The 24,840-nt window shown below is 41.2% G+C and overlaps 2 protein-coding genes across 2 annotated transcripts in view; both read right to left on the reverse strand.

Moving 5' to 3' along the window:
• Positions 1-13,044, reverse strand: part of LOC308077576 (cadherin-7-like) — a gene marked incomplete at both ends in the record, with an annotated part of 305,706 nt that extends 292,662 nt beyond the window's left edge. Inside the window, one exon of the mRNA XM_080418321.1 lies at positions 12,703-13,044. Coding sequence (XP_080274447.1) covers positions 12,703-13,044 — 342 coding nt within the window. The remainder of the gene's footprint in view (positions 1-12,702) is intronic.
• Positions 1-24,840, reverse strand: part of LOC308077428 (inositol monophosphatase 1-like) — a 647,768-nt gene that overhangs the window by 425,268 nt on the left and 197,660 nt on the right. The window lies entirely within an intron of this gene.

The following is a 24,840-nucleotide window of genomic DNA, read 5'->3' on the forward strand; positions in this document are numbered from 1 at the left end:
AGTGATGATTTAGGCTCAAACCTTTTGAAAAAGGTTTGAGGGACATACACCATATGATATTAAATATCAAATATTTTTTTTAAATTCATGGTGTAGATCCTTTAACACATTGGGTGCCAGAGGTTTATTAAAATATTATACGTTGAGTGCCTGCATTTCTTCCATCCACTTGCGTTATACGTTTCGTGCTGCAGAAGCCCCGACGCGGAAGTGCATGTAAACAAAGCGTGCGTGCGAGACGGCGGAGGGTCCCGACTAACGCCTGGAACAATAATATTTCCAACGCGATCCTCCATTGCAGCGTGATCGCCGATCGGAAACGGCTCGTTTCCACCACATTAAAAAGAAATGGAGATATTAAGCTTTTAGTCAAGGAGATAACATTGAAAACGCCGACCGGAAGGATTTTTGACATGGAGCCTCATCCAGCCTCTTCTTCTCAGAAACTCCTTGGGTGATGTCAAAGTTTCGTTTTAGCGCCCCACGTGGGCCACTCGTATAAAAATAGAATTGGGTCAAAAACGGTCCGGACCGTTTTCGGCACTTCTCGTTTGGACCCTCAAAAACGGTCCGGACCGTTTTTGGCATTCAATGTGTTAAATTGCATTGAATTGACTTGAGAGATGAAGCAGGGACTGTGTTGCAGATTCAACATTTTCACAGACGTGGCTTCATAGACTTGTGACAGCTTGTGTACATTAATGTTGCATTGTTTGTTTGTTTACACATTATATGTTTTTCTATTGATATGTTGGATTCAGGTTAAAGTGTATTTTTCAGACATTTAACCACGTAAACCCTCTATGCTTGGTAAACTTGACTTCACTGTACTTGGTCTGCTCTTTTTTCCCCTCTACGCCAAACCTCTTTGACGAAAATAGCCGATCTACAGTACAAGCACACACATAAGTTGACGCGTTGTGAGCTTGTAGATCTGCAATTGTAGGAGTGTTCCGCCTAGGGATGCTAAGGGATGAAGTGGTTCATGTGAAAAAGAAAATGGAAGAAAAAAAAAATGTTCACACAGAGATTTGGCGGCCCCCCTTATAGTAACTCTGAGGACCCCCTAAGGGCCCAGGACCCCCTGTTGAAGACCCATGGTCTATCTATAATAATTAACAATAAAACAAAACCTATTTGAAACTAATTGCCTGTATATCTGTTTGCAAGGTTGCAGATGTAGTAAAAAAAAGAAAAAGAGAGAAATCTTCCAAAGTCAATCTCATGTGCACATACAGGTGCTCAAGGCTCAATGTATTAAATAAGCAGTCTGTCTTAATCTTTTTTAATTCAAATCAATTAGAAAGAGGTGTTTGCAAGAGGAAATTAACAACTCACACACTCTGATTTAAAGTGTCAGACTAAGGTGTTGATTAACGGGATATGAAACCCCAGGGTGATTCTGTATTTTGCATTTCAGGTTAAACACTACAGAACGATAACATAACATGGCAGGGTGCATAAACACCTAATCCATGGGGGTCCAGGACCCCTAGGGGTTCGTCAGAGTTACTACAGGGGGGGAGGCCAAATCTGTGTTTGAGAGGAACTTTTCATTTTTTACATTAACCACTTGAACCCTATAGCATTCCTATTCCTGGCGGAAATATTTGCCGAAAATAGCAGATCTACAAGCTCACACAAGTGGTTAAATGTCTTATCTTATCCGGTTCCGAAATGCAAACGGAAATTAATGCCATTGGCTGAAACTGCAGCGAGGGCGGGTCTTCACTCGGTAGAAACCATAGACCTATAAAGGTAAACGCCTCCTTCGGCTCTGAGGCATTGGTATCTCAGGCGCCATTTTAGAGTATGAAAGCTTCCGCGTGTGTCATAGAAGGGGGTGTTCGGTAGGCCAATCAGAGGCAGGTGAGGGCGGGTATTTTTGTAAGAGGCAGCCGCGCAGCAAAAGTCAGTTAGACGCGTTGTGATTGGCCAGTAGTCTATACGCGCTTTGATTGGCCAGTAGTCAACGCGCTGTGATTGGCCAGTGGTCACTTTGAATGGTAGCTTGCCTACTCTAAAATGGCGACCGCGATACCAGTCGCTCCAACGAACTGCAGAGGCCAATGAGGTATCCAGGTTTCTATATCTATGGGTAGAACCAGTAGAAACCGAATGATTCAGAATGATTCTGCTCTCGCTTAGGAAACCAAGTTCAAATCTGCGGTAGAGGAAAGCATACATTGCTGCTTGAAGTCTTTCAAAGCGTAAACATGTCAAAGGACAAGGACACAACATGTGATCTACACAATACAGCACAGATGTTTGCGGGGTATGAGGGTGAAATAGGTGTCACATCATAACAATAACTCTGGGAACAGTATAGCGGAAAGTAACTAAGTACATTTCCTCAAATACTGTACTTAAGTACACTTTTCAGGTACTTTTATTTTATACCTCAGAGGCAAATATTGTACGTTTTTACTCCTCTGCAATTATTTAGATTCTTAAAACAAAACACACATTAACCACTTAAGCCCTGTTGTATATGTCTGTTTGTAAATTGACGATCTACAAGCTCACAACACAACCGACCCAACTTGTAGATCGGCTTATATCCGAAAGATTTCAAGTTTACTTTCGGTAAGTATAGTTTGATGCCAATACTTTTGTACTTTTACTCAAGTAAATGTTGTAATACAGGCATGAATTACTTTCACTGTAAAAGAGTATTTGTATATAGTGGCAGTGGTGGAAAAATGTTTTACTTAAGTGAAAGTATCAATACAGCAATGTAGGAATACTCTGTTACAAGTAAGTCTGGTGTTCAAAATTGACTTGAGTAAAAGTACAAAAGTATTGGTATCAAAATGCACTTAAAGTACTAAAAGTAAAAGTACTCATTATGCAGAATGTCCCACTTCACAAGTTTAATATAGCAGATCTACAAGCTCACAACGCGACACGTTATTTGCCTCGGAGATGTGGTGGAGAAGTATTGGAAATTGGTAATACTCAAGTAAAGTGCAAACACCTCAAAATTGTACTTAAGTACAGTACTTAAGTAAATGTACTTAGTTACTTTCCACCACTGGTATTGGTACTTTTACTTAAGTAAAACATTGAGTGCTTCTTCCACTGCTGTCAGTGAAACACGATGCATAGAAGACAAAGGTTGGGTCTGTCAACAGATGACCTTTAGTTCCTCTCTGATTGTATAATAATAACACATTTTCTTCCTCATTCCTATATGTAGATCTTGCAGTACGACTGGAAACGGAACAAAAGAGAGGAGAACAATAGGAGAACCCAATGTGTCCTGATTCCATCAGGATATCGTTGCTGTGCGGCAAAAAAAAAACTCTTATATCTCCATGTATTATTGCCCCACTTCAGTAGTTCTCAACCAGTGGTCCGGGGACCACCAGAGGTCCTTGAGGTGGTTCCATGTGGTCCCCAGCTAAATGATGAGAGTCGGTAACCAAATGGACCCTTATAGATCTTTAACTCATGAGAGTGTAAAATGAAACCAATGCTTGAAAATAGCAGATCTACAAGCTCATTGTGAGCTTGTAGATCTGCTATTTTCAAAAAGTATATGTATAAAATAGGGCTAAAGTGGTTAATGTATGCTTCATAATATCATAATTTATATCCGAAAAGTAACTACTGTAGTAACTAAAGTTTTCAAATAATTGTAGTGGAGTAAAAGTACAATATTTGCCTCTGAGATATAGTTGAGTAGAAGTAAAAGCATAGACAATTGGAAATACTCCAGCAAAGTAAAAGTATCTCAAAATTGTACTTAAGTACAGTACTTGAGTAAATGTACTTAGTTACTTTACACCACTGCCCGGCAGAGACGTTATGGTAATCCAGTTCAGGGGGGAATGGGTTTGTGAGAGCAGCCAGCAGGCCCCGGTACATATACATGCAGACATGGATGATTATCCTGTAGACGGGCGGAAAGATGAAGCCCTGATCTAATAATAAAGCAGAATATTCCATGAGCACAACAGGAATCCAGAGACCTTAATGCCCGAGACACATATGGCCGGTATTGAACATGTCCGGAAACATGTCTGGAAAAAGTACTCAAATGCTTTAGTTAAGTAAAAGTATCAATACTGCAATGAAGAAATACTCTGTTACAAGTGGGCTAGGTGCGGCAGTGGCTCAGGGGTAGAGTGGCCGGGTAGAGTGAACTGGAAACCGCAAGGTTCCTAGTTCGATCCCGGGCTGGGGCGCTCCCCCAGAGTTAGTGTGGAAGTGTCCTTGAGCAAGATGCTGAACCCCTAACTGCTCCCGATGAGCAGGTTGGTGCCTTGCATGGTTTCCTCCTCCATCGGTGTATGCATGTGTGTGTGAATGGGTTAATGGCACAATCAATGTAAAGCGATTTGGATAAAAGCGCTATATAAATGCACCATTTACAAGTAAAAGTCCGGTATTCAGAATTTACTTCAGTAAAATTACACAAGTATTGGCATCAAAATATACTAAAAGTACCACAAGTAAAAGTGCTCATAACACAGAAAGTCCCATTTCAAGTTTTAAAACAGTATTAAAAAATCAATTTAAAATAGCAGATCTACAAGCTCACAATGCGTCGCATCGTGGCACATTGTGAGCTTGTACTGTAGATTGTGAGAAATGTATATAGGGCTGAAGTGGGTAATGTACGTTTAGTAATAATAATCTGAATCCACAAAGTAACTAAAGTTCTCAAATAATTGTAGTGGAGTAAAAGTACAATATTTTCCTCTGAGATGTAGTGGAGTAGAAGTAAAAGTACTGAACATTGGAAATACTCCCGTAAAGTAAAAATACCTCAAAATTGTACTTAAGTACAGTACTTGAGCAAATATACTTAGTTACTTTACACCAATGGTATTAAACTTGTCCGGGAAACCAGTGAGTGAATATACCCCAGAATCTGGGCCTGTTGTTTAGAACACAAGAGCGCTCGCCCCCAAAACACGCTACATTATAATTGCCCTCTATAACTAAAATAAAAAATGCTTAAACCTAACCTTATTCCTAAACATAACCTCAGTAAAACTATGTTTAAACCTAACCTTATTCCTAACCTTAACCTCAGTAAAACTATGTCTAAACCTAACCTTATTCCTAACCGTAACCTCAGTAAAACTGTGTCTAAACCTAACCTTATTCCTAACCGTAACCTCAGTAAAACTGTGTCTAAACCTAACCTTATTCCTAACCGTAACCTCAGTAAACCTATGGCTAAACCTAACCTTATTCCTAAACATAACCTCAGTAAAACTATGTCTAAACCTAACCTTATTCCTAAACGTAACCTCAGTAAAACTATGTCTAAACCTAACCTTATTCATAAACGTAACCTCAGTAAAACTATGTCTAAACCTAACCTTATTCCTAAACGTGACCTCAGTAAAACTATGCCTAAACCTAACCTTATTCCTAACCTTAACCTCAGTAAAACTATGTCTAAACCTAACCTTATTCCTAAACTTAACCTCAGTAAAACTATGCCTAAACCTAACCTTATTCCTAACCGTAACCTCAGTAAAACTAAGTCTAAACCTAACTTTATTCCTAAACCTAACCTCAGTAAAACTATGTCTAAACCTAACCTTATTCCTTACCGTAACCTCAGTAAAACTATGTCTAAACCTAACCTTATTCCTAACCTTAACCTCAGTAAAACTATGTCTAAGCCTAACCTTATTCCTAAACGTAACCTCAGTAAAACTATGCCTAAACCTAACCTTATTCCTAAACGTAACCTCAGTAAAACTATGTCTAAGCCTAACCTTATTCCTAACCTTAACCTCAGTAATACTATGTCTAAGCCTAACCTTATTCCTAAACGTAACCTCAGTAAAACTATGCCTAAACCTAACCTTATTCCTAACCTTAACCTCAGTAAAACTATGTCTAAGCCTAACCTTATTCCTAACCTTAACCTCAGTAAAACTATGTCTAAACCTAACCTTATTCCTAAACGTAACCTCAGTAAAACTATGCCTAAACCTTACCTTATTCCTAACCTTAACCTCAGTAAAACTATGTCTAAACCTAACCTTATTCCTAAACGTAACCTCAGTAAAACTATGTCTAAACCTAACCTTATTCCTAAACGTAACCTCAGTAAAACTATGTCTAAACCTAACCTTATTCCTAAACGTAACCTCAGTAAAACTATGTCTAAACCTAACCTTATTCCTAAACTTAACCTCAGTAAAACTATGTCTAAACCTAACCTTATTCCTAAACTTAACCTCAGTAAAACTATGTCTAAACCTAACCTTATTCCTAACCTTAACCTCAGTAAAACTATGTCTAAACCTAACCTTATTCCTAAACGTAACCTCAGTAAAACTATGTCTAAACGTAACCTTATTCCTGACCTTAACCTCAGTAAAACTATGCCTAAACCTAACCTTATTCCTAACCTTAACGTCAGTAAAACTATGCCTAAACATAACCTTATTCCTAAATGTAACCTCAGTAAAACTATGTCTAAACCTAACCTTATTCCTAACCGTAACCTCAGTAAAACTATGTCTAAACCAAACCTTATTCCTAAACGTAACCTCAGTAAAACTATGTCTAAACCTAACCTTATTCCTAAACGTAACCTCAGTAAAACTATGTCTAAACCTAACCTTATTCCTAAACGTGACCTCAGTAAAACTATGCCTAAACCTAACCTTATTCCTAACCTTAACCTCAGTAAAACTATGTCTAAACCTAACCTTATTCCTAAACATAACCTCAGTAAAACTATGTCTAAACCTAACCTTATTCCTAAACTTAACCTCAGTAAAACTATGCCTAAACCTAACCTTATTCCTAACCGTAACCTCAGTAAAACTAAGTCTAAACCTAACTTTATTCCTAAACCTAACCTCAGTAAAACTATGTCTAAACCTAACCTTATTCCTTACCGTAACCTCAGTAAAACTATATCTAAACCTAACCTTATTCCTAACCTTAACCTCAGTAAAACTATGTCTAAGCCTAACCTTATTCCTAAACGTAACCTCAGTAAAACTATGCCTAAACCTAACCTTATTCCTTACCGTAACCTCAGTAAAACTATGTCTAAACCTAACCTTATTCCTAACCTTAACCTCAGTAAAACTATGTCTAAACCTAACCTTATTCCTAAACGTAACCTCAGTAAAACTATGACTATGCCTAAACCAAACCTTATTCCTAAACATAACCTCAGTAAAACTATGCCTAAACCTAACCTTATTCCTAAACGTAACCTCGGTAAAACTATGCCTAAACCTAACCTTATGCCTAAACGTAACCTCAGTAAAACTATGTCTAAACCTAACCTTATCCCTAAACGTAACCTCAGTAAAACTATGCCTAAACCTAACCTTATCCCTAAACGTAACCTCAGTAAAACTATGTCTAAACCTAGCCTTATCCCTAAACGTAACCTCAGTAAAACTATGCCTAAACCTAACCTTATGCCTAACCTTAACCTCAGTAAAACTATGCCTAAACCTAACCTTATTCCTAACCGTAACCTCAGTAAAACTAAGTCTAAACCTAACTTTATTCCTAAACCTAACCTCAGTAAAACTATGTCTAAACCTAACCTTATTCCTTACCGTAACCTCAGTAAAACTATGTCTAAACCTAACCTTATTCCTAACCTTAACCTCAGTAAAACTATGTCTAAGCCTAACCTTATTCCTAAACGTAACCTCAGTAAAACTATGCCTAAACCTAACCTTATTCCTAAACGTAACCTCAGTAAAACTATGTCTAAGCCTAACCTTATTCCTAAAATTAACCTCAGTAAAACTATGTCTAAGCCTAACCTTATTCCTAAATGTAACCTCAGTAAAACTATGCCTAAACCTAACCTTATTCCTAACCTTAACCTCAGTAAAACTATGCCTAAACCTAACCTTATTCCTAACCTTAACCTCAGTAAAACTATGTCTAAGCCTAACCTTATTCCTAAACGTAACCTCAGTAAAACTATGTCTAAACCTAACCTTATTCCTAAACATAACCTCAGTAAAACTATGTCTAAACCTAACCTTATTCCTAAACGTAACCTCAGTAAAACTATGCCTAAACCAAACCTTATTCCTAAACATAACCTCAGTAAAACGATGTCTAAACCTAACCTTATTCCTAAACGTAACCTCGGTAAAACTATGCCTAAACCTAACCTTATCCCTAAACGTAACCTCAGTAAAACTATGTCTAAACCTAACCTTATCCCTAAACGTAACCTCAGTAAAACTATGCCTAAACCTAACCTTATCCCTAAACGTAACCTCAGTAAAACTATGTCTAAACCTAGCCTTATCCCTAAACGTAACCTCAGTAAAACTATGTCTAAACCTAACCTTATCCCTAAACGTAACCTCAGTAAAACTATGTCTAAACCTAGCCTTATCCCTAAACGTAACCTCAGTAAAACTATGCCTAAACCTAACCTTATCCCTAAACGTAACCTCAGTAAAACTATGTCTAAACCTAACCTTATTCCTAACCTTAACCTCAGTAAAACTATGTCTAAACCTAACCTTATTCCTAAACGTAACCTCGGTAAAACTATGCCTAAACCTAACCTTATTCCTAACCGTAACCTCAGTAAAACAAATACAAGAACCACTGCGGGCGAGCAGTCCACGAAAGAAATGGGGGCGAGTGTGAGCATTCCGGTTAGCAATGAATACGCCAGAATCCGGGCCCATTCATTCTCTGACAGACATAACTGTCCACTTCACACAGAAAGCAACGGGGCTAGAATCATCTTTTTCATGAGTTCTTTCTTCTGTGATGTGTTTCCACTTGTGTGCCCACTGTGAGAGGAACAGAGGATGGATGCGTGCACTAGCAAGTGGAGCCGAGTCTAGCTTGAATTTCCTTTGAACTATATCTGCAATAACATCTGCAGATCAATGACTGTGATCCGTGAGCAGGAATCATTTCAAAACGGAGGCCAGCTTTCAGTATCTGTGTCTCAGTCAACTTTGATGCCAAAAGCTAAAAACCTCAACTTGGCTCCGGCAAAAAGTATTGGCTGAAAAGTTGTACCAGCCGATTATTATGTCTGTTGAGAGTGAGCTATTGCATCATAATACGAGAGAAAGAAATGTGAATAAAATGTAATCAATGGTAGCCTACGGTTTATATTCCCAAAGAAGCACAGTAGCAGCATTAAGGGCAGATGAAGGCGAACAAGATGTCCTGCACACATTATTGAGTCTTTTCAAAATTACGATTACAACAGGAAAGTTAGAAAATCAATTATTCTAGTATTCAAACGTGTAAATCTAAGTCTACAAGTATGAGACGACGGCCGGGGCTTGCACTTGAAAATGTCTATAATTAAGTGAATCATAAGTTCAAACTTTCTCTCTCCAAAGCTAGGAGACGTAGAACTTTTTAGTGACTCATTTCAGTGGAGGTGTTGAGGGGCGTGACATGTTGCCCTGCCTGCCCACTTGCCCAGTCATCTTGTGTTAAGCAATATCAGTGGCCTAATCCTAATCACTGCACCACAGCAGTACTCTTAAACAAAAATGTACACATGCAGTTTGTGAGACACAAAGAGTCGTCAAATGAGCCGGTCATCAAATTATTGGCTTAGGAATGCGACAAAAAAAGCAAAATATCCACAAGGTTTATGTGTAGGGCATCTGAGTCAGTATAAATGACATCATCGCTGCCATAACGGACCCCACACACAGATCTGTCAGGTTCTCCTCTAGACCGTGGAACCATTGGCGCACATGTTTGCATGTCAGAAACTGAACAAGGTGGGCTATTTGTATTTTATTTCAATTTCCCTTTCTGTTATTTTATTGTGTTGAGTTTTTCATTGTGATATGGATCTTCCTGGGTCTGAAAGAAAGATCGAATTGAATTCCAACCGTTAGTTGTAATATTACTGTATTATGATAACCTTGATGGCCATTGGTGCATTCTAATGACTTTAACCTAGAAGCCGATTCTACATGTCTCCTAAATCCCAACAGTATTCTGAAAAACTTACGTTTCTATATCAGTGGTGCTCAATCTTTTTCATGTCAAGGACCCCCAAAATTATATGTATTTGGCCGTAGACCCCCATCTCAAAATATGTTGTTCCAGGGACCCCCAGAAGCACAGGTTTGAGTTAATTTTTTTTCGCTTTAAACAATATATATTCAAAGATTTGCACACATTTTCAGGATTTTTCAAAAATAGCTGTGCCGCGCTACGAGCTTGTAGATCTGCTATTTTTGAATAGCCAAAGTGTAAAATAATGCTTTTTAGCTCAAATGAAAAAGTGACACAGGTGCGTTCCAGGTCTTAATGGCCATTGGTGGATTCTAATGACTTTAAGACATGTTTTTAAAGTCACCTTCACCTTCACCTTCTCAAATATATAGGCTACAGTGGCTATAACTGCAGCACTGTTTTAGACCAGCCAGTACCTATACTAAGGCACGCACAAAACATCTAAAAATACACGGCTGAGCAAGCAAATACTTTTCCAACACTCAGATAGAATGTAAACTGTCTTGTCAGACTCGGTATATGTCAGCCTGTAGGTTGTAAAACAGCTCAAAATGTATAGATGAGCAAGCACATGCTTTTCATGGACCGGTATAGAATCAAATAAGACTGACAGCAGTGCCATGCTGCCAACACAGTGCTATGCTGTATATAGTGTGAGTCTACATTTCTTAGTAAAACATTTACTTTTTTTCCACAATGCATCTGTCACAATTCACGATGCCCATGTCTCCCAGGCTTTTCCATAAGGGTCCAAATGGTACCATTCAAAATCCGGGTAATTTTAAGATGTATTTGGCTATTAGCAGATCTAAAAGCTCATAGTGTGGCACTGAGTGCCGCGCTACGAGCTTGTATCATGCTATAAAAAAAAAAGAACATTTTTGCAAATTTTTGAATATATATATTTTTAAAGAGAACATTTTGAACTCAAATCTTTGCTTCTGGGGGGTCCCTGGAACAACATATTTTGAGATGGGGGGTCCGCGGTCAAATACATATCATTGATATCACTGATATTATAGCAACATAAGTTTTTTTCAAAAAACTGTTAGGATTTAGAAGACATTAATTTTGTAGAATCCCCAGAAGCAAATATTTGAGTTACAAATGTTCGGCTTTAATATATATATATATATATTCAAAGATTTTCACAAATTGTCAAAATCTTTCAAAAAAATAGCAGATCTACAAGCTCATGGCTTGTAGATCTGCTATTTTTTGAATAGCCAAAGTATAAAATAGTGGTTTAAGTGGTTATGCGTTCCCGGTTTGAATGGCTTAAGAAAGGTACAGGCTTAATACAATAAAATAGGTGCTAACATGTACTTAACTAAAAAATCTATCAGATGACCACAGTTGATTCAGAACGCTGTTGCTCCACTCATTACTAATACCAAGAAAGTAGGAGGCACGGTGGCGCAGTCGGTAGCGCTGTCGCCTCACAGCTAGAAGGTCCTGGGTTCGATTCCCGCCGGGGACGCTGTGGGCGCTGGGGGCGTGTCTTCTCCGCGTCATCAGCGCCCATACCCTAGGTGGGGTTGGCGAAAGGGCCTACTCTGTGTGGAGTTTGCATGTTCTCCCCGTGTCTCCTAGGGTAGGTACCCTCACAAAAACATGTAGTAATCCTGGTCGCTATACCGCTTCCCCCATGACAGCCGGGGCGCCTGATGGAGGGGAAGGGAACTGGTTGGAATAACGTGTTCCTTCCACGCGCTACGTCCAACCAGGGAAACTCCCCCCTGTCAGGTGACAAGAAGGTCAGTTGGCTCTCATGCCTGAAGGAAGCATGAGCTCGGCCCTGGCCTCCCTACTGTGGGGGACTGGTGTAGCGCCCAGGATCACTTAGGAAATTGGCACCGGGTGAAAAAAATGGGTTACAAAAAAAATGGGTTAAAAAAAAAAAAAAAAAAAAAACTAATACCAAGAAAGTGTAGCATATCACTGCAGTTCTTAAAAACCTTACTCTGCCTCTCTGTGTGTCAAAGAATTGTAATACACTACTGTTGGTGTATAAAACGTTAAATACATGTCTGATCTTGTGCGATATCATGAACCAATCCAGATCTCTCAGGTTCATCTGAGATAAAGGTCTGCTTTCTGTCCCTTAAAACCATAAATAAACGTTGGGGCAGCAGCATTAATTTTTTCATGAACCACATAATATATATATATATATATATATATATATATATATATATATATATATATATATATATATATTTGCTCTCCCATATTGTTGAACAGTTAATGCAAGTAAAACCAGTCAGTCACACACTACAACATGCTACCAATTAAACCACCATCAGTGCTGCAGATTGGAGTTAAGAAAGTGAGAAATGTGTGCTTTCTTTTGTTACATGTGTAACGCCCGGGATTCAAACCCAACATCTTAACCGCAAAGCCAAAAGGATATCCCTATAGCTCGGAGGAGATATTAGACTTTCACGCCATCTCTGTTACATAATGTAGCTGTTGATATTTTATAAAGGACCCGCGGGGGGGGGGGGCGTGTCCGAAAAAGCTTGCCTAGGGCGGCAACTGGGTCAGCTACGGCCCTGGACAAAGTAGGTATACACTTCTATTTCATAATACTTTTCATGATCAATAGTTGTTTGTGTTTGTTTTTTTCACAGCCAAAGATGCAAAAGTAAATGCTGTCCCCAAACAACGGTAAGCCATGTGCATCACGGTGCAACAACAACACATTTAAGGGGTCACATCTCTTACCTTGCCGACGTAGAGCGGTTCGTTGCCCGTGTACTCCTCCAGCACGAAGAACTGGTTCCAAACCCAGCTGCGCTTCTGCCTGAGCAGCACCTCTGCCGCGTCCTCCTCCTCCCAGGGGTCCTCCGGAGCCGGATGATCATCAGAGCGCCGCCTCGGGGACCCCCTCCCCCGATCCTCCTGATCCCCAGAAGAGCTGGAGGGACCGCCGCTGCTGCTGCTGCTCACGACGAGCCCCCCTCCATGGCAGCAGCCGATCCCCCCTCCTCCTCTCTCCTCCCGCAGGGCACACAGGAGCGCCAGGAGAGCCAGCGCTCTGTGCACAGCTGAACGAAACCACCCCATCGTCTTCTGTTAGCGTGCCGGCTGGGCCTCCCCTCTCCCCTCTCCCCTCCCCTCCTAACCCACGCACTCCCCCACGTACGGGCCAGAAAGGAGGAGAAAAAGGGAGCTCTGAGTCCAGGAGAGACAAGACGAGGTGAAAAAACCTCGAATGGGAGAATAAATAAATACAAATAAGTAGAGACGGGTCAAAAATAGAAATGCAGGAAGAGTCAAAAACCCCTTTGGGGCCTTGATGATGCACACAATCCGGCCCTGATGCAACACAATCCGGCCCTGTGTTTTTTTGTTTTGTTTTTTTGGCCCAGGAAAAAAGGACCCTGAAGAAAAGTGATTAAGGGGTTGAAGAAGGAGTCAAGCTTCCTTTTGGGGGGGGGGGTTTATGTGGTGTTGCTGCTCTTCCTTAGGTCTTGATTGTAGACTCACACAGCGGGGTAATTCCTCCCAGCTCTTCGTGGAAGCGGAGAGTTTGACATTAAAGTGAAGACTTGGAGAGAGAGAAGGCCGGGGTCAACGTTGATGGAGGAGAGTCGGTGTCTCTCGATACAGAGCCGCTGTAATTGGCACCTATCAGAAGAACAGAGGGAGTGAGGGGGAGAGAGGGAGAGAGAGAGAGGGGGAGAGAGGGGGGGGGACAAAGAGAGGAGAAGAGAGACACAGCCGTCAGCAGAATTGCCTCTCTGACCGCAGTCACTTTAGACAGCGAGTAATGTGCTCGCTGATGCAACGATAATGACATTTTTTCCACCGACAATATAAAGGAATCGGTCAAGAATGAATAGACAGTAAGTATGGTAAATATACAATCAACTTAAATGTCCTCCAGGGTCCTATACCTGCACACACGATCTCGCACACACACACACCACAAATGTATTTCCGGGTATAATGCCAGCATTGGTAGCATTGGAGCAGTATCATTCATTAACCTTATTTCTGGAAGAACAGGAAACATCCACAGGTTGACACATTTGACACAGCTAACGTGCTGGACACTGTTATTTGTTTGTCCATTTGTTTTTTTTTCTACATTTTTATCCCACAATTTTGTAACCCCATTTTTTTTACACCCAGTGCCAATTGTCTATGTAATCCTGGGCACTATCTTCCCTCTGCCAACCTAGGGAGGCCAGGGCCGAGCTCATGCCTCCTTCATTGCATGAGAGCCAACTGCCTTCTTGTCACCTGACAGGGGGGAGTTTCCCTGGTAGGACGTAGCGCGTGGAAGGAACACGTTATTCCAACCAGTTCCTTTCCCCTCCATCAGGCGCCCGGCTGGCCAGGGGGAGGCAGTATAGAGACCAGGATTACTGCATGTTTTTTGTGAGGGTACCTACCCTAGGAGACACGGGGAGAACTGCAAACTCCACACAGAAAGGCCCTTTCACCAACCCCACCTAGGGTATGGGCACTGATGACGTGGAGGAGAGAACACGCCCCCAGCGCCCACAGCGTCCCCTGCGGAAATCGAACCCAGGACCTTCTAGCTGTGAGGCGACAGCGCTACTGACTACCGTGCCCATTTGATATGATGTTGTACAGTATGTTGTGATTTTGGTAGACCAACCATGTGGTCCCTAAAGAGTCTCCCTTTAAAACTAAGAGTGGTGAGTGATGTTTCCGTTGAGTCGCGTGCGTGGAGAACCACATGACTCCAGGCACTAGGATCACACGACAAGCTCTGACGTTTATTACACACATAGAGAATATAGACACATTATTGTACAGTAGATTGGATACATGACGTGATCGGAAGATATGAAAACAAGGACAAGAACAGAATGGATAGGAATAGAACATACATCTTGTATTATTGTGCACAGGCGTCAGTCTCTCTGATAAAGTAGTTGATGGTCATCGTATCACGGATATCAATATGCTTACGTATAGATGCACATATGTGTGCTGTACTGAGTCAAGCAGATAAAGGTCCTAAATCATGACACAGTTGATATCCATAGAAATTCTAGCCAGAAATGCGGCATACTACACGTTTGTTGGCAAACATTCTAATTTGGTGTTATTTCCGGATCTACTAAATCCTAAATGTGTCGCGCTGTGTGTTGTCGTGAGCAGTATGGATTGGTTGAATACTTTATTGGTCAGAACTGTAAACAGCACGTGGTACAGTCAGTGGTGGAAAGTAATTAAGTACATTTACTCAAGTACTGTACTTAAGTACAATTTTCAGGTACTTTACTGGATTACTTTCAATTTTCAGTACTTTTACTTATACTCCACTACATCTCATTGGCAAATAAAATAATTTTACTCCACTATAATTATTTAAAAACATAGTTACTAGTTACTTTGTAGATTTTTATTATTATTACAAAACACAAACCACTCGAGCCCTATTTAAACTTTGGCTATTTGAAAATAGCCAATCTACAAGCTGGATGCGACACATTGTGAGCTTGTAGATCTATTTTCAAAGGATTTTTATACATTTGAAAACTTGTGACTTGGGACTGGACATTCTGCACAACTACTTTCTACTTTTGGTACTTTAAGTACATTAGGATACCAATACTTTTGTACTTTTAGTCAAGTACATTTAGAATTCCGTACTTTTACTTGTAATAGAGTATTTCTACATTAAAGTATTGATACTTTTAAGTAAAAATAAAATAGTACTTTTCCACCACTGGGTGTAAGAAATTAAAGCTACTGTAGAATGATATTCATACATTGTAGTTCCTTTGTGATACATAATTGCCTCATGCATCAACCTGCACAAGTTCTGATCCATGCAGAAACATTGATTCAGATCATAGTTTTATTACGAAACACGGTGTTATTTCTGTGAAATGAAAAGGCCCACAGCCAGCCGTTGGTTCAAGCTTGTCAACGTCCTGAAGGGCGCCAAAGTACTTTAATTCCCCCGTGTTTAACTTAAAGGAGCACTTCACGCATGTTCATCCTTATCTTCGCATAATTGGTCCTCACTATAATGCTCATTTTATATAAGATGGCACAATTTCCGTCTACTAACTCTGCATCTCACTGGTGGGCTGGAATAGAATAGAAATTATGTATTTGCCTTCAAATACAACAATAAAAACCCCAACGTGGATGAACTCAAAAAAAGCCTAAACTTTCCACTTCCCAACTTTCCCTGTGGTCCACTCAATGGAATATGGACAGTTCAGAAACCTGCCTACCAATGACATCACCGATGGGTATTTGAAGGCTAATAGAAAGCACAGCCTTTCTCTACCTGGAAAGTTAGCACGCTCAAATAAATAGAAGCCATTGCATTTAAAAAACAATCAATCAATTAATCAATTAATCAATCTTGTTTGACATTACCATATCAGTCTACCGATGATGTAGATTCTGGGCAGGTTTGTGAACTGTCCACAGCCCTCCTCTGAGACACAGAGTGAGTGTGACAGAAATTGTGGCATCTTACAGTATAATGAGCATTAGTGAGGACCAATTATATGAAGACGGGTGGAAAATGGCTGAAGTAGTCCTTTATGGCAGAATTGGACAATTGCAATTTAACACAGTGCTTCTGCCTTCAGGCTTCACTTTAGGTGGAGAACAGTGTCTTCGCAGCTTTTTTGTTTTCATTTTTTTTAATGTATAAAATAATAATGAATTAACGATTTAACCGTTAGTATTAACAGGTTGCAACTTAACTCATTGACTGCCAGAGTTAAACATCATCTATGGCTGCCCTTGCCAGCGATTCCGAGCATTTTCACTAACTTTAAAAAAAATCTAGTATTATTCTTTAAAGCCATCCACCCTCCGATCGCTTTAAAAGAATCACATGACAATGTTGGCCCCCTGCCTAATCTAGTTGAATAACCCTTCTGGACTCCATCATGCTGAGAAGAAATAAATGGCGTATTCGGTCAAAATGCTACGTAAGAATGAGGGGAGTACAAATCGCCTTTCAGCTTTTCAATGTACAAGTGGGAGAGAATAAGAAAGAAACACACTGAACGAAACAATGGGAGAGAGTTCGCACAAATTCAGCCAGTATCCAATTATCCCCTGAGCTTATAATACCTCTCCATCCAAAGGTTATTATTTGTCACAGTTTCCTCGGTATGTAGCATAATGGCGGCACAAGGAACCAGCCGCCACTCCAGACTCTTAACGAGGCACATGATGTGTGTGGGCAAGGCCCCCTCATCACCGAGATTAAAAATAAATCTGAGCTGTCAGTCGGTGGTGAGATGTGGCCCTGCCGTGTGTCTGACCTCTGGTCCCATAGCAGTATGTTTGCTGGGGGGTGGGGGCGGGGGGGGGGGGGGGGGCACTACTGTATGTGAGGGGAGGATCTGACGTCCGCCCGCCATGCTGTGAGCGACCGATTCCCTTAACCCCTTAAGACCGGGAACGCATCTGTGTAACCACTATTAACTGCCAGAATTATTTTCATATTTTTTTAGCCAGTGCCAGAGTTTTTCATTGGAAAAAAAAATGTACTCAGGAGCCGAAATACAGCATTTTTAAGTTTTAAGTTAACAAGGAAGTGGATAGGAGTCTAGATCTTCAACTAATCATATCTCCTTTGGGTGAAATTGGAAAAAAAAAAACATTCACGTAGATCTACGCGATTGGCACGTGGCGGCTTTAAAGCGGTTCGCGTAGATCTACGTGATTGGCAGTCAATGTGTGGGGGTCCCTGGAACAACATTGAGATGGGGGTCCGTGGCCAAATACAATTGTGTACATTTGTTTTGTACATTTGTAGAATCCCCAGAAGCAAAGATTTGAGTTACAAATGCTCGCTTAAAAGAATATGTATTCAAAGATTTTCATTATTGTTATGATTTTTCAAAAAATAGCAGATATACAAGCTCTTAGCGCGGCACCGAGTGCCGCGCTAAGAGCTTGTATATCTGCTATTTTTTTGAATAGCCAAAGTATACGATAATGGTTAAAGTGGTTCAAATCTAAAATGACAGATTCTTTCCCAGTCTTAATGAGTTAAGACGGCGGAGCGCTGCTTGTCAAAGTGGTCGAGGAAAAGCATTGGCTTTGTGACAGATAAAGAGCCTTGATTTATACTTAGTTGCAAACCGCTGGTGTGAATCATGGGTCTTCAACGGGGGCGTCCGTCCGTCCGGGACCACTAGGGGGTCCACACAGTGTGATGGGATTTTTTTTTTATTCACATGAACGACTTAGCACCTATAGCATCCCTGTTCTGAGGAGAACTTTAGCCAAAAAATAGCAGATACGCAGAGAAATCTGCAATTTTTTTTGCAAAGAGGTTTGGTGTAGAGGGAAAACACTAAAGAGCAGACCAAGTACAGAGTGAAAGGTTATAAGTCTATGAAGCTGGAAGCATGAGCTCAGTTCAGGGTCTACCCAGGCTGGCAGAGGGAGAGTAGCTCCCAGGATTACAGTTTAGGCAATTGGCACTGGGTTAGAAAAATTGTGGGATTAAAAATAATGTAAAATGTATAATAATAATAATAATAATAATGATGATAATAATAATAATAATAATAATAATAATAATAATAATAATAATAATAATAATAATAAGGGTAAGGGTAATAATAATAATAATAATAATAATAATAATAATGATAATAAGTCTATGAAGCTATCCATGCAATATATATATATATATATATCTTTTTTAAAGTATGAATAGGTGTCCCTGCTTCATCTCTCTCTCTCTCAGCTAAGGGGTCCTTGACCTGAAAAAAACACATCACGAATGAGCTTGTAGATCTGCTATTTACTGACTGAGCACGACGGACGGACACCGGCACACTAACTAACCGAAGTATAAATCAGGCTTTTACGTAGTACCGTGTCACCACGGCAACCTTGCTGTCGACCGTGTCAAGGTAATAACTATAAACTTAATTACCACAACACCCTGCCGTTAGAACAGCATGCAGCTATCTGATTCCTGCTTCAATGAATCATACCATTACTCATATTTAAATGTGAGGACAACGCTGTGGAACACCAGCTCAGTGATCATTGGTTCTCAAACCTTTCAGGCAAAGACCTCCAAAAAGAATCATATTTGAACTGGGCACCCCCCAAAATAATCATATTTGAACTGGGGACCCCCCAAAAATAATCATATTTGAACTGGGGACCCCCCAAAATAATCATATTTGAACTGGGGACCACCACCCTGACAAGCACTTGTGAATTGAGGCATTATATTTGGACTTTTATGCCTTTATTTCGACAGGACAGTAGGCTGACAGGAAATGGGGAGAGAGATGGGGGGGAGACATACACCAAAGGTCCTCAGGAACGGGAGTCGAACCCGCAAAGCGCTGTCTATGTGGTGTGCGCCTGGACCGCTAGGCCAGCAGACGCCCGAGGCATCACATGTGGTTTGACTCGGTCCCACAGATGAATATTGTGAAAATAGCTGATATTGTGAAAATAGCTGGGGCCATATTAAGCCATATTAAGCCATTTTCAACAAAAATGACATCATGTGGACAGCAATCTCTGCATTCAAAGTCACACGTTAAGCTGCTAAATTGGGCAGTGGGTGTCAATTTCTTACTGATTGGACCCGTCTATTATCTACTCAACCAATACACATTCATTGTGCTGCTAAATCATGCAGATAGGCAAACATAAGTATTCATTCATTCATTCATTCATTAATGGAAATGAACGTGCCAAATCCACATTATGCCAGGCCTCGCTACTAATTTATTCCTGGCTACGCCACTGATCTACAAGCTCACATGTGAAGCATGTAGATCAGCTATCTTCTAATGTTTTGCCCCTTTCTCAGGTAATGTTTGACAATTCGGTCCAATGTTTGACCATTTCTTATAGCATAGCTTGTTGATTACTTTCGATGCAGTAATGGTCTTTTTTTTTTTTTCATTACTAAAAAGGTATCAAAAGTCACTTTAGAAATGTCTTGATACCCGGCATACAATTATATATTGTATGATGGTTTGTTATACGATTGCTATCGGGGGTTTGAAATGGACCCTTACAGGTCTGTTTAACTCTTGAGAGAGTACACTGTCAGAGTCATGGCGGTCCTTGAACAATAAGATGCAGTGGACAATACAATGTATTTTGTCAGAAGGATAGCGAAACGGAGCGACACACACACACACACACACACACGCACACACACACACACACACACACACACACACACACACACACACACACACACACACACACACACACACACACACACACACACACACACACACACACACACACACACACACACACACACAGAAAACTCCAGAAGGACAACAACAACTGCTGAAAATCAGAGCCTAACTAAACAAAAAACCTCAACCTTCGCACTATATTTATTTATTTCCTTCCTGACCCTCTTCCTCCTCTCTCTCCTCTCTACATAAAGTATTGGCAAAGGGCTCGCACGAGGAAGATAATTGCCTTGACACTAAATGACCCCTTTCTTCCCACACACCACCATCTATTCTACTCCTTATGGTGGCTTGTTTCTATGCACCCAACCAACCTTAGACAAAAAAAAAACAGAAAGTAATAACGGTCAACTCCAGCTAATATCCTGTGAAACGTATTCTAGCGTAGGTTCGGAATAATGAGGTTGTCAAGGGCTGATAATTAACCCTTTGAGACCGGGAAGGCATCTGTGTGTCATTTTTAGATTTCTTTGGGCTATTCAAAAATACCAGATCTACAAGCTCGTAGAGTCACAGAGTGCCGCGCTACGAGCTTGTAGATCTGCTATTTTTTTTGAAAAAGTGTGAACATTTGTGGAAATCTTTGAATACATATATATTTTTAACGCACATTTTTTTACTCAAATCTTTGCTTCTGGGGGATTCTACAAATGTCTTCTAAATCTTAACAGTTTTTTGAAGAACGTACGTTTCTATAAACAAACTTACAAAGTTCTCAAACTTTTTTCATGTCAAGGACCCCCAAAATTATATGTATTTGGCTGCAGACCCCCATCTAAAAAAACATTGAGTTCCAGGGACTCCCAGAAGCAAAGATTTGAGTTAAAAATGTTCGCTTTAAATATATATATATATATATATTTAAAGGCAACTTTTCAGCAGATCTACAAGCTCATAGCGCGGCACTCGGTGCCACGCTATGAGCTTGTAGATCTGCTGTTTTTGAATAGCCAAAGAAATCTAAAAATGAACACAGATTCTTTCCCGGTCTTAAAGGGTTAACTAGTAATACGAAGGAGGAAAAAAAGGCAACGTGATTGTAACCTCATGGGGTGTTTTTCAACACATGCTTGATTTGTGATAAGCAAGCCAACTGCATGAAAAATTTAAAAGCATGCATGTGGATGTGGATGCATGTTTTCTGCATAAAACATGTATGATATCTATGACTTTCAGAGGATGCAACCCAAATTGGAAAAGGAATCACTCCATTCTCACAGAGCTGGATATTAACCTATAAAGACCGGGAACGCATCTGTGTCATTCTAAATTTGAGCTAAAAAGGCATTGCTTTATACTTTATAAAATAGCAGATCTACAAGCTCATAGCGCGGCACTACGTGCCGCGCTATGAGCTTGTAGATCTGCTATTTTTGAAAAATCGTGAAAATGTGTGAAAATCTTTGAATATATATAGCCTATATTTTTTTTTAAAGCGAAATGTTTTAACTCAAATCTTTGCTTCTGGGGGGTCCCTGGAACAAAATATGTTGAGATGAGGGTCGGCGGCCAAATACATATCATTTTGGGGGTCCATGACATGGAAACGTTTGAGAACCACTGATATAGAAACATAGGGTTTTTTTCAGGAAACCGTTGGGATTTAGAAGACATTTTGTAGAATCGGGCTCAGGTCTTAATGGGTTAAAACAATACAGTGACGGGCACTCGCTGTCACTTTATTTTATTTTATTTTTAGCACAGGCTGCATGGCAAACCTTTACAGAGACATTGAGAGCATTTAACCACACTGACCTGTTTGTATTGGTAATATAGCTTTACCTGTGTGTCTAGGCAGCTAGAAGAACGCTGTGTGTTAATTGAGTGCCATTGACGTGTTTCACGTGTTTTTACCGCTATGGCGCAACGTGGCAATGACGTGTTTCACGTGTTTTTGAAAAAAATGTTAAAAAAATAAAAATAAAATCCATCTCCTCCTTGTTTAACTTATAACTGAAAAAGGCTGTATCTCCCTTCCTAAGCACTTTTTTTTTTACTTTGAAAAAATCTCTGGCACTGGGACAACATAGTCAGAAATAATTCTGGCACTCGGTGAGTTAAGCATGCATGATGCACAACATAAATAATCCTCTCTGTCAGGTGGAAACCTCATATGTTCAAAACTGTTCCTTTTACAGGATTCAAATAGCAGGATTCAAATAGCAGATCTACAATCTCAAAACGCGTCGCTTCGAGCCGCGTTTTGAGCTTGCAGATCTGCTATTTTTGATGCTTTTGCGTGACGCTGTAGTTTCATCAAGTAGGGCGTTAATTTACGAAAAAACGCAAAAAGTTAAAACAAGGAGATAAAGAGGTTTCTGCCTGACAACAACAACGAAATGCACAAATAGACAAAAGCACACACACACACACACAAAACCCACAGAGCAAAAACAGGTAACACACTCTCACTGCACGAGCGCACGTCACACACACGTGCGCACACACACACACACACACACACACACACACACACACACACACACACACACACACACACACACACACACACACACACACACACACACACACACACACACACACACACACACACACACACACACACACACACACACACACAGCTTATTCAAAGCCACTGCCTCCGCATGACAATTGAACAGTATAGTGTTAGAAAGTGGAGCAGATCTGGCTGCAGGGCAGTGTGTGTGTGAGTCAGGTTTGCAACGGTGTCATGTGGGGGGGTTGAGGGGGGGGGGGGGTTGCATCGGCACACAGGGGTCAGGTGCAGCCAAGCAGCCAAATTAATGCTCCTCTTTGTGCTTAACCTGCAGCGCACACGGAGCAGTCAGACACAACGAGTATTGGACGCAGCTGGTGGAGCAGAGCTGGAAGAAACACCCAAGTGGTACAAAAAGTCCAAATTTTAGTGTTTACAAAAAACGCAGAGTTACAAAATGGATGAATTAAGGCACGTGGGCGGCACAGCAGTGTTAAAGCGCCTTCCCACCACCACGGGAGGTTGTGGGTTCGAACCCACCGTGGTGCATCCGGCTTTGTCGGGTGTCTATATACGAACACAATTGGCCCGTGTTCTGTTGGTTCAGGGGAGGGAAGCCGGGGCGGGGAGGGGAGGCGGGTGATATTTGCTTAGAGATAAAAAAATCACACCCAGTGTGACGAGAGTGGTGCCTTTCATGAGTTCATTTCATTAAGCTATTATTAGCCTAAGACTGCTTTAAAATAACTTTATATCGGCAGAAACGTCTTTTAAATATTTTAACTCACTTAAGTTACTCTTAAGTACTTAGAGTACGTTTACTCAAATTGTAGATTGGTCGCTTTTGTGTGTGTGTGTGTGTGTTAAATAAGTGCTTTTTCAAGTTTGAATAGATTGACCTGGCTGAGAATTTTCACCTGTCACCACGCCTTAAAAACTGTGTGTGCGTGTGTGTGTGTGTGTGTGTGTGTGTGTGTGTGTGTGTGTGTGTGTGTGTGTGTGTGTGTGTGTGTGTGTGTGTGTGTGTGTGTGTGTCTGTGTGTTGCACTCCTGTTTGTGTATAATTAGTGTAACTGGTTGCATCTTTGCGTTGCAATCAGCCGCATGCTGTTGAGGCCGTGCTCAAACGGACGGACGGACAGACCCACACACAGAGTCAGTCCTTGGAGTGGCTAGCACCACTCAAAAATAATAGAGAGGGCACGCTCACCCAGCGCATACTCCCTTTTCACCCCTTCTTCCGGGTTGGGAAATGTGATGGACGGGGGCCTATTTGGGGCCTACTGTATGTGATACGTTCTGCTAGTTAAGTCTGATTATCAGCCTGAAGCTGTTTGGAGCTTCAGTCTGAAATTGGCTGCAGTGTCGGTGATTACAAGGGGGAGGGGATTCAAATGTCCCTAAACCAATCACAAGAGATCCAAGGCTCCGCCTACATCCGACGTCATCGCACCGCTTGTTTTAGCAGATATCCGCCGATTGGCTTGTCGTTAGACCCGCCGCCACCTCCGACTCTCATTGGACGGTACTTTTTGTACCGAATAAATCCTATAGGTTCACATTTACAACACCAGACCAAGAGGGGGCGGTCCACTCAAGAGAGTGGGCGGGGTCTATGGTCTGGAACCAGGCTAAGGTTTTGCGTCACCTCCGTGACCAACCCCGTGGCCAACCCCGTGGGCAAGCTCGTCGTGCCCAAGCTCGTGAGTCGAGCCCATTGGTCGAAACCGTTTTCGCTCGTCCATGTGTCTGGCCCCCAGCCGTAATAAGCTGCAGTACCTATGAACGGCCACCATGTCCGATGCGCTTCACTGCTCCCTCTGGGTTCTGGAGGGCTTATGGGGGCTATCTGTCACTGCATGTAATCCTACAGGCTGGGGGGGGGCGGAGCCTGTCAGCAGGGAGTGTTGGGCGGGATGAGTAGGACGATAAGGCTCTTCTATGTCCTCCCGGTGGAGGCTCCTCACTGGCAGGTGAGTCAGTAGGTGACAACACACAGGAAATGTGTTTGGGGAGGAATTAATTGTACCACCATAACTCTGAGAGGGTACAAATGGAACCAAATGGACCCGTAAGGGTCCATTTGGTTCCATTTGTACCCTCTCAGAGTTACATATTTCTAAGGATCCATTTGGAACCCCTTAAACCGTTAGGGAATCGGACCATTAACACATTGATTGCCAAGATCGC

Source organism: Gymnoscopelus braueri, assembly GCF_963280865.1.
Source record: "Gymnoscopelus braueri genome assembly, chromosome: 21".
NCBI classification, from domain to species: domain Eukaryota; kingdom Metazoa; phylum Chordata; class Actinopteri; order Myctophiformes; family Myctophidae; genus Gymnoscopelus; species Gymnoscopelus braueri.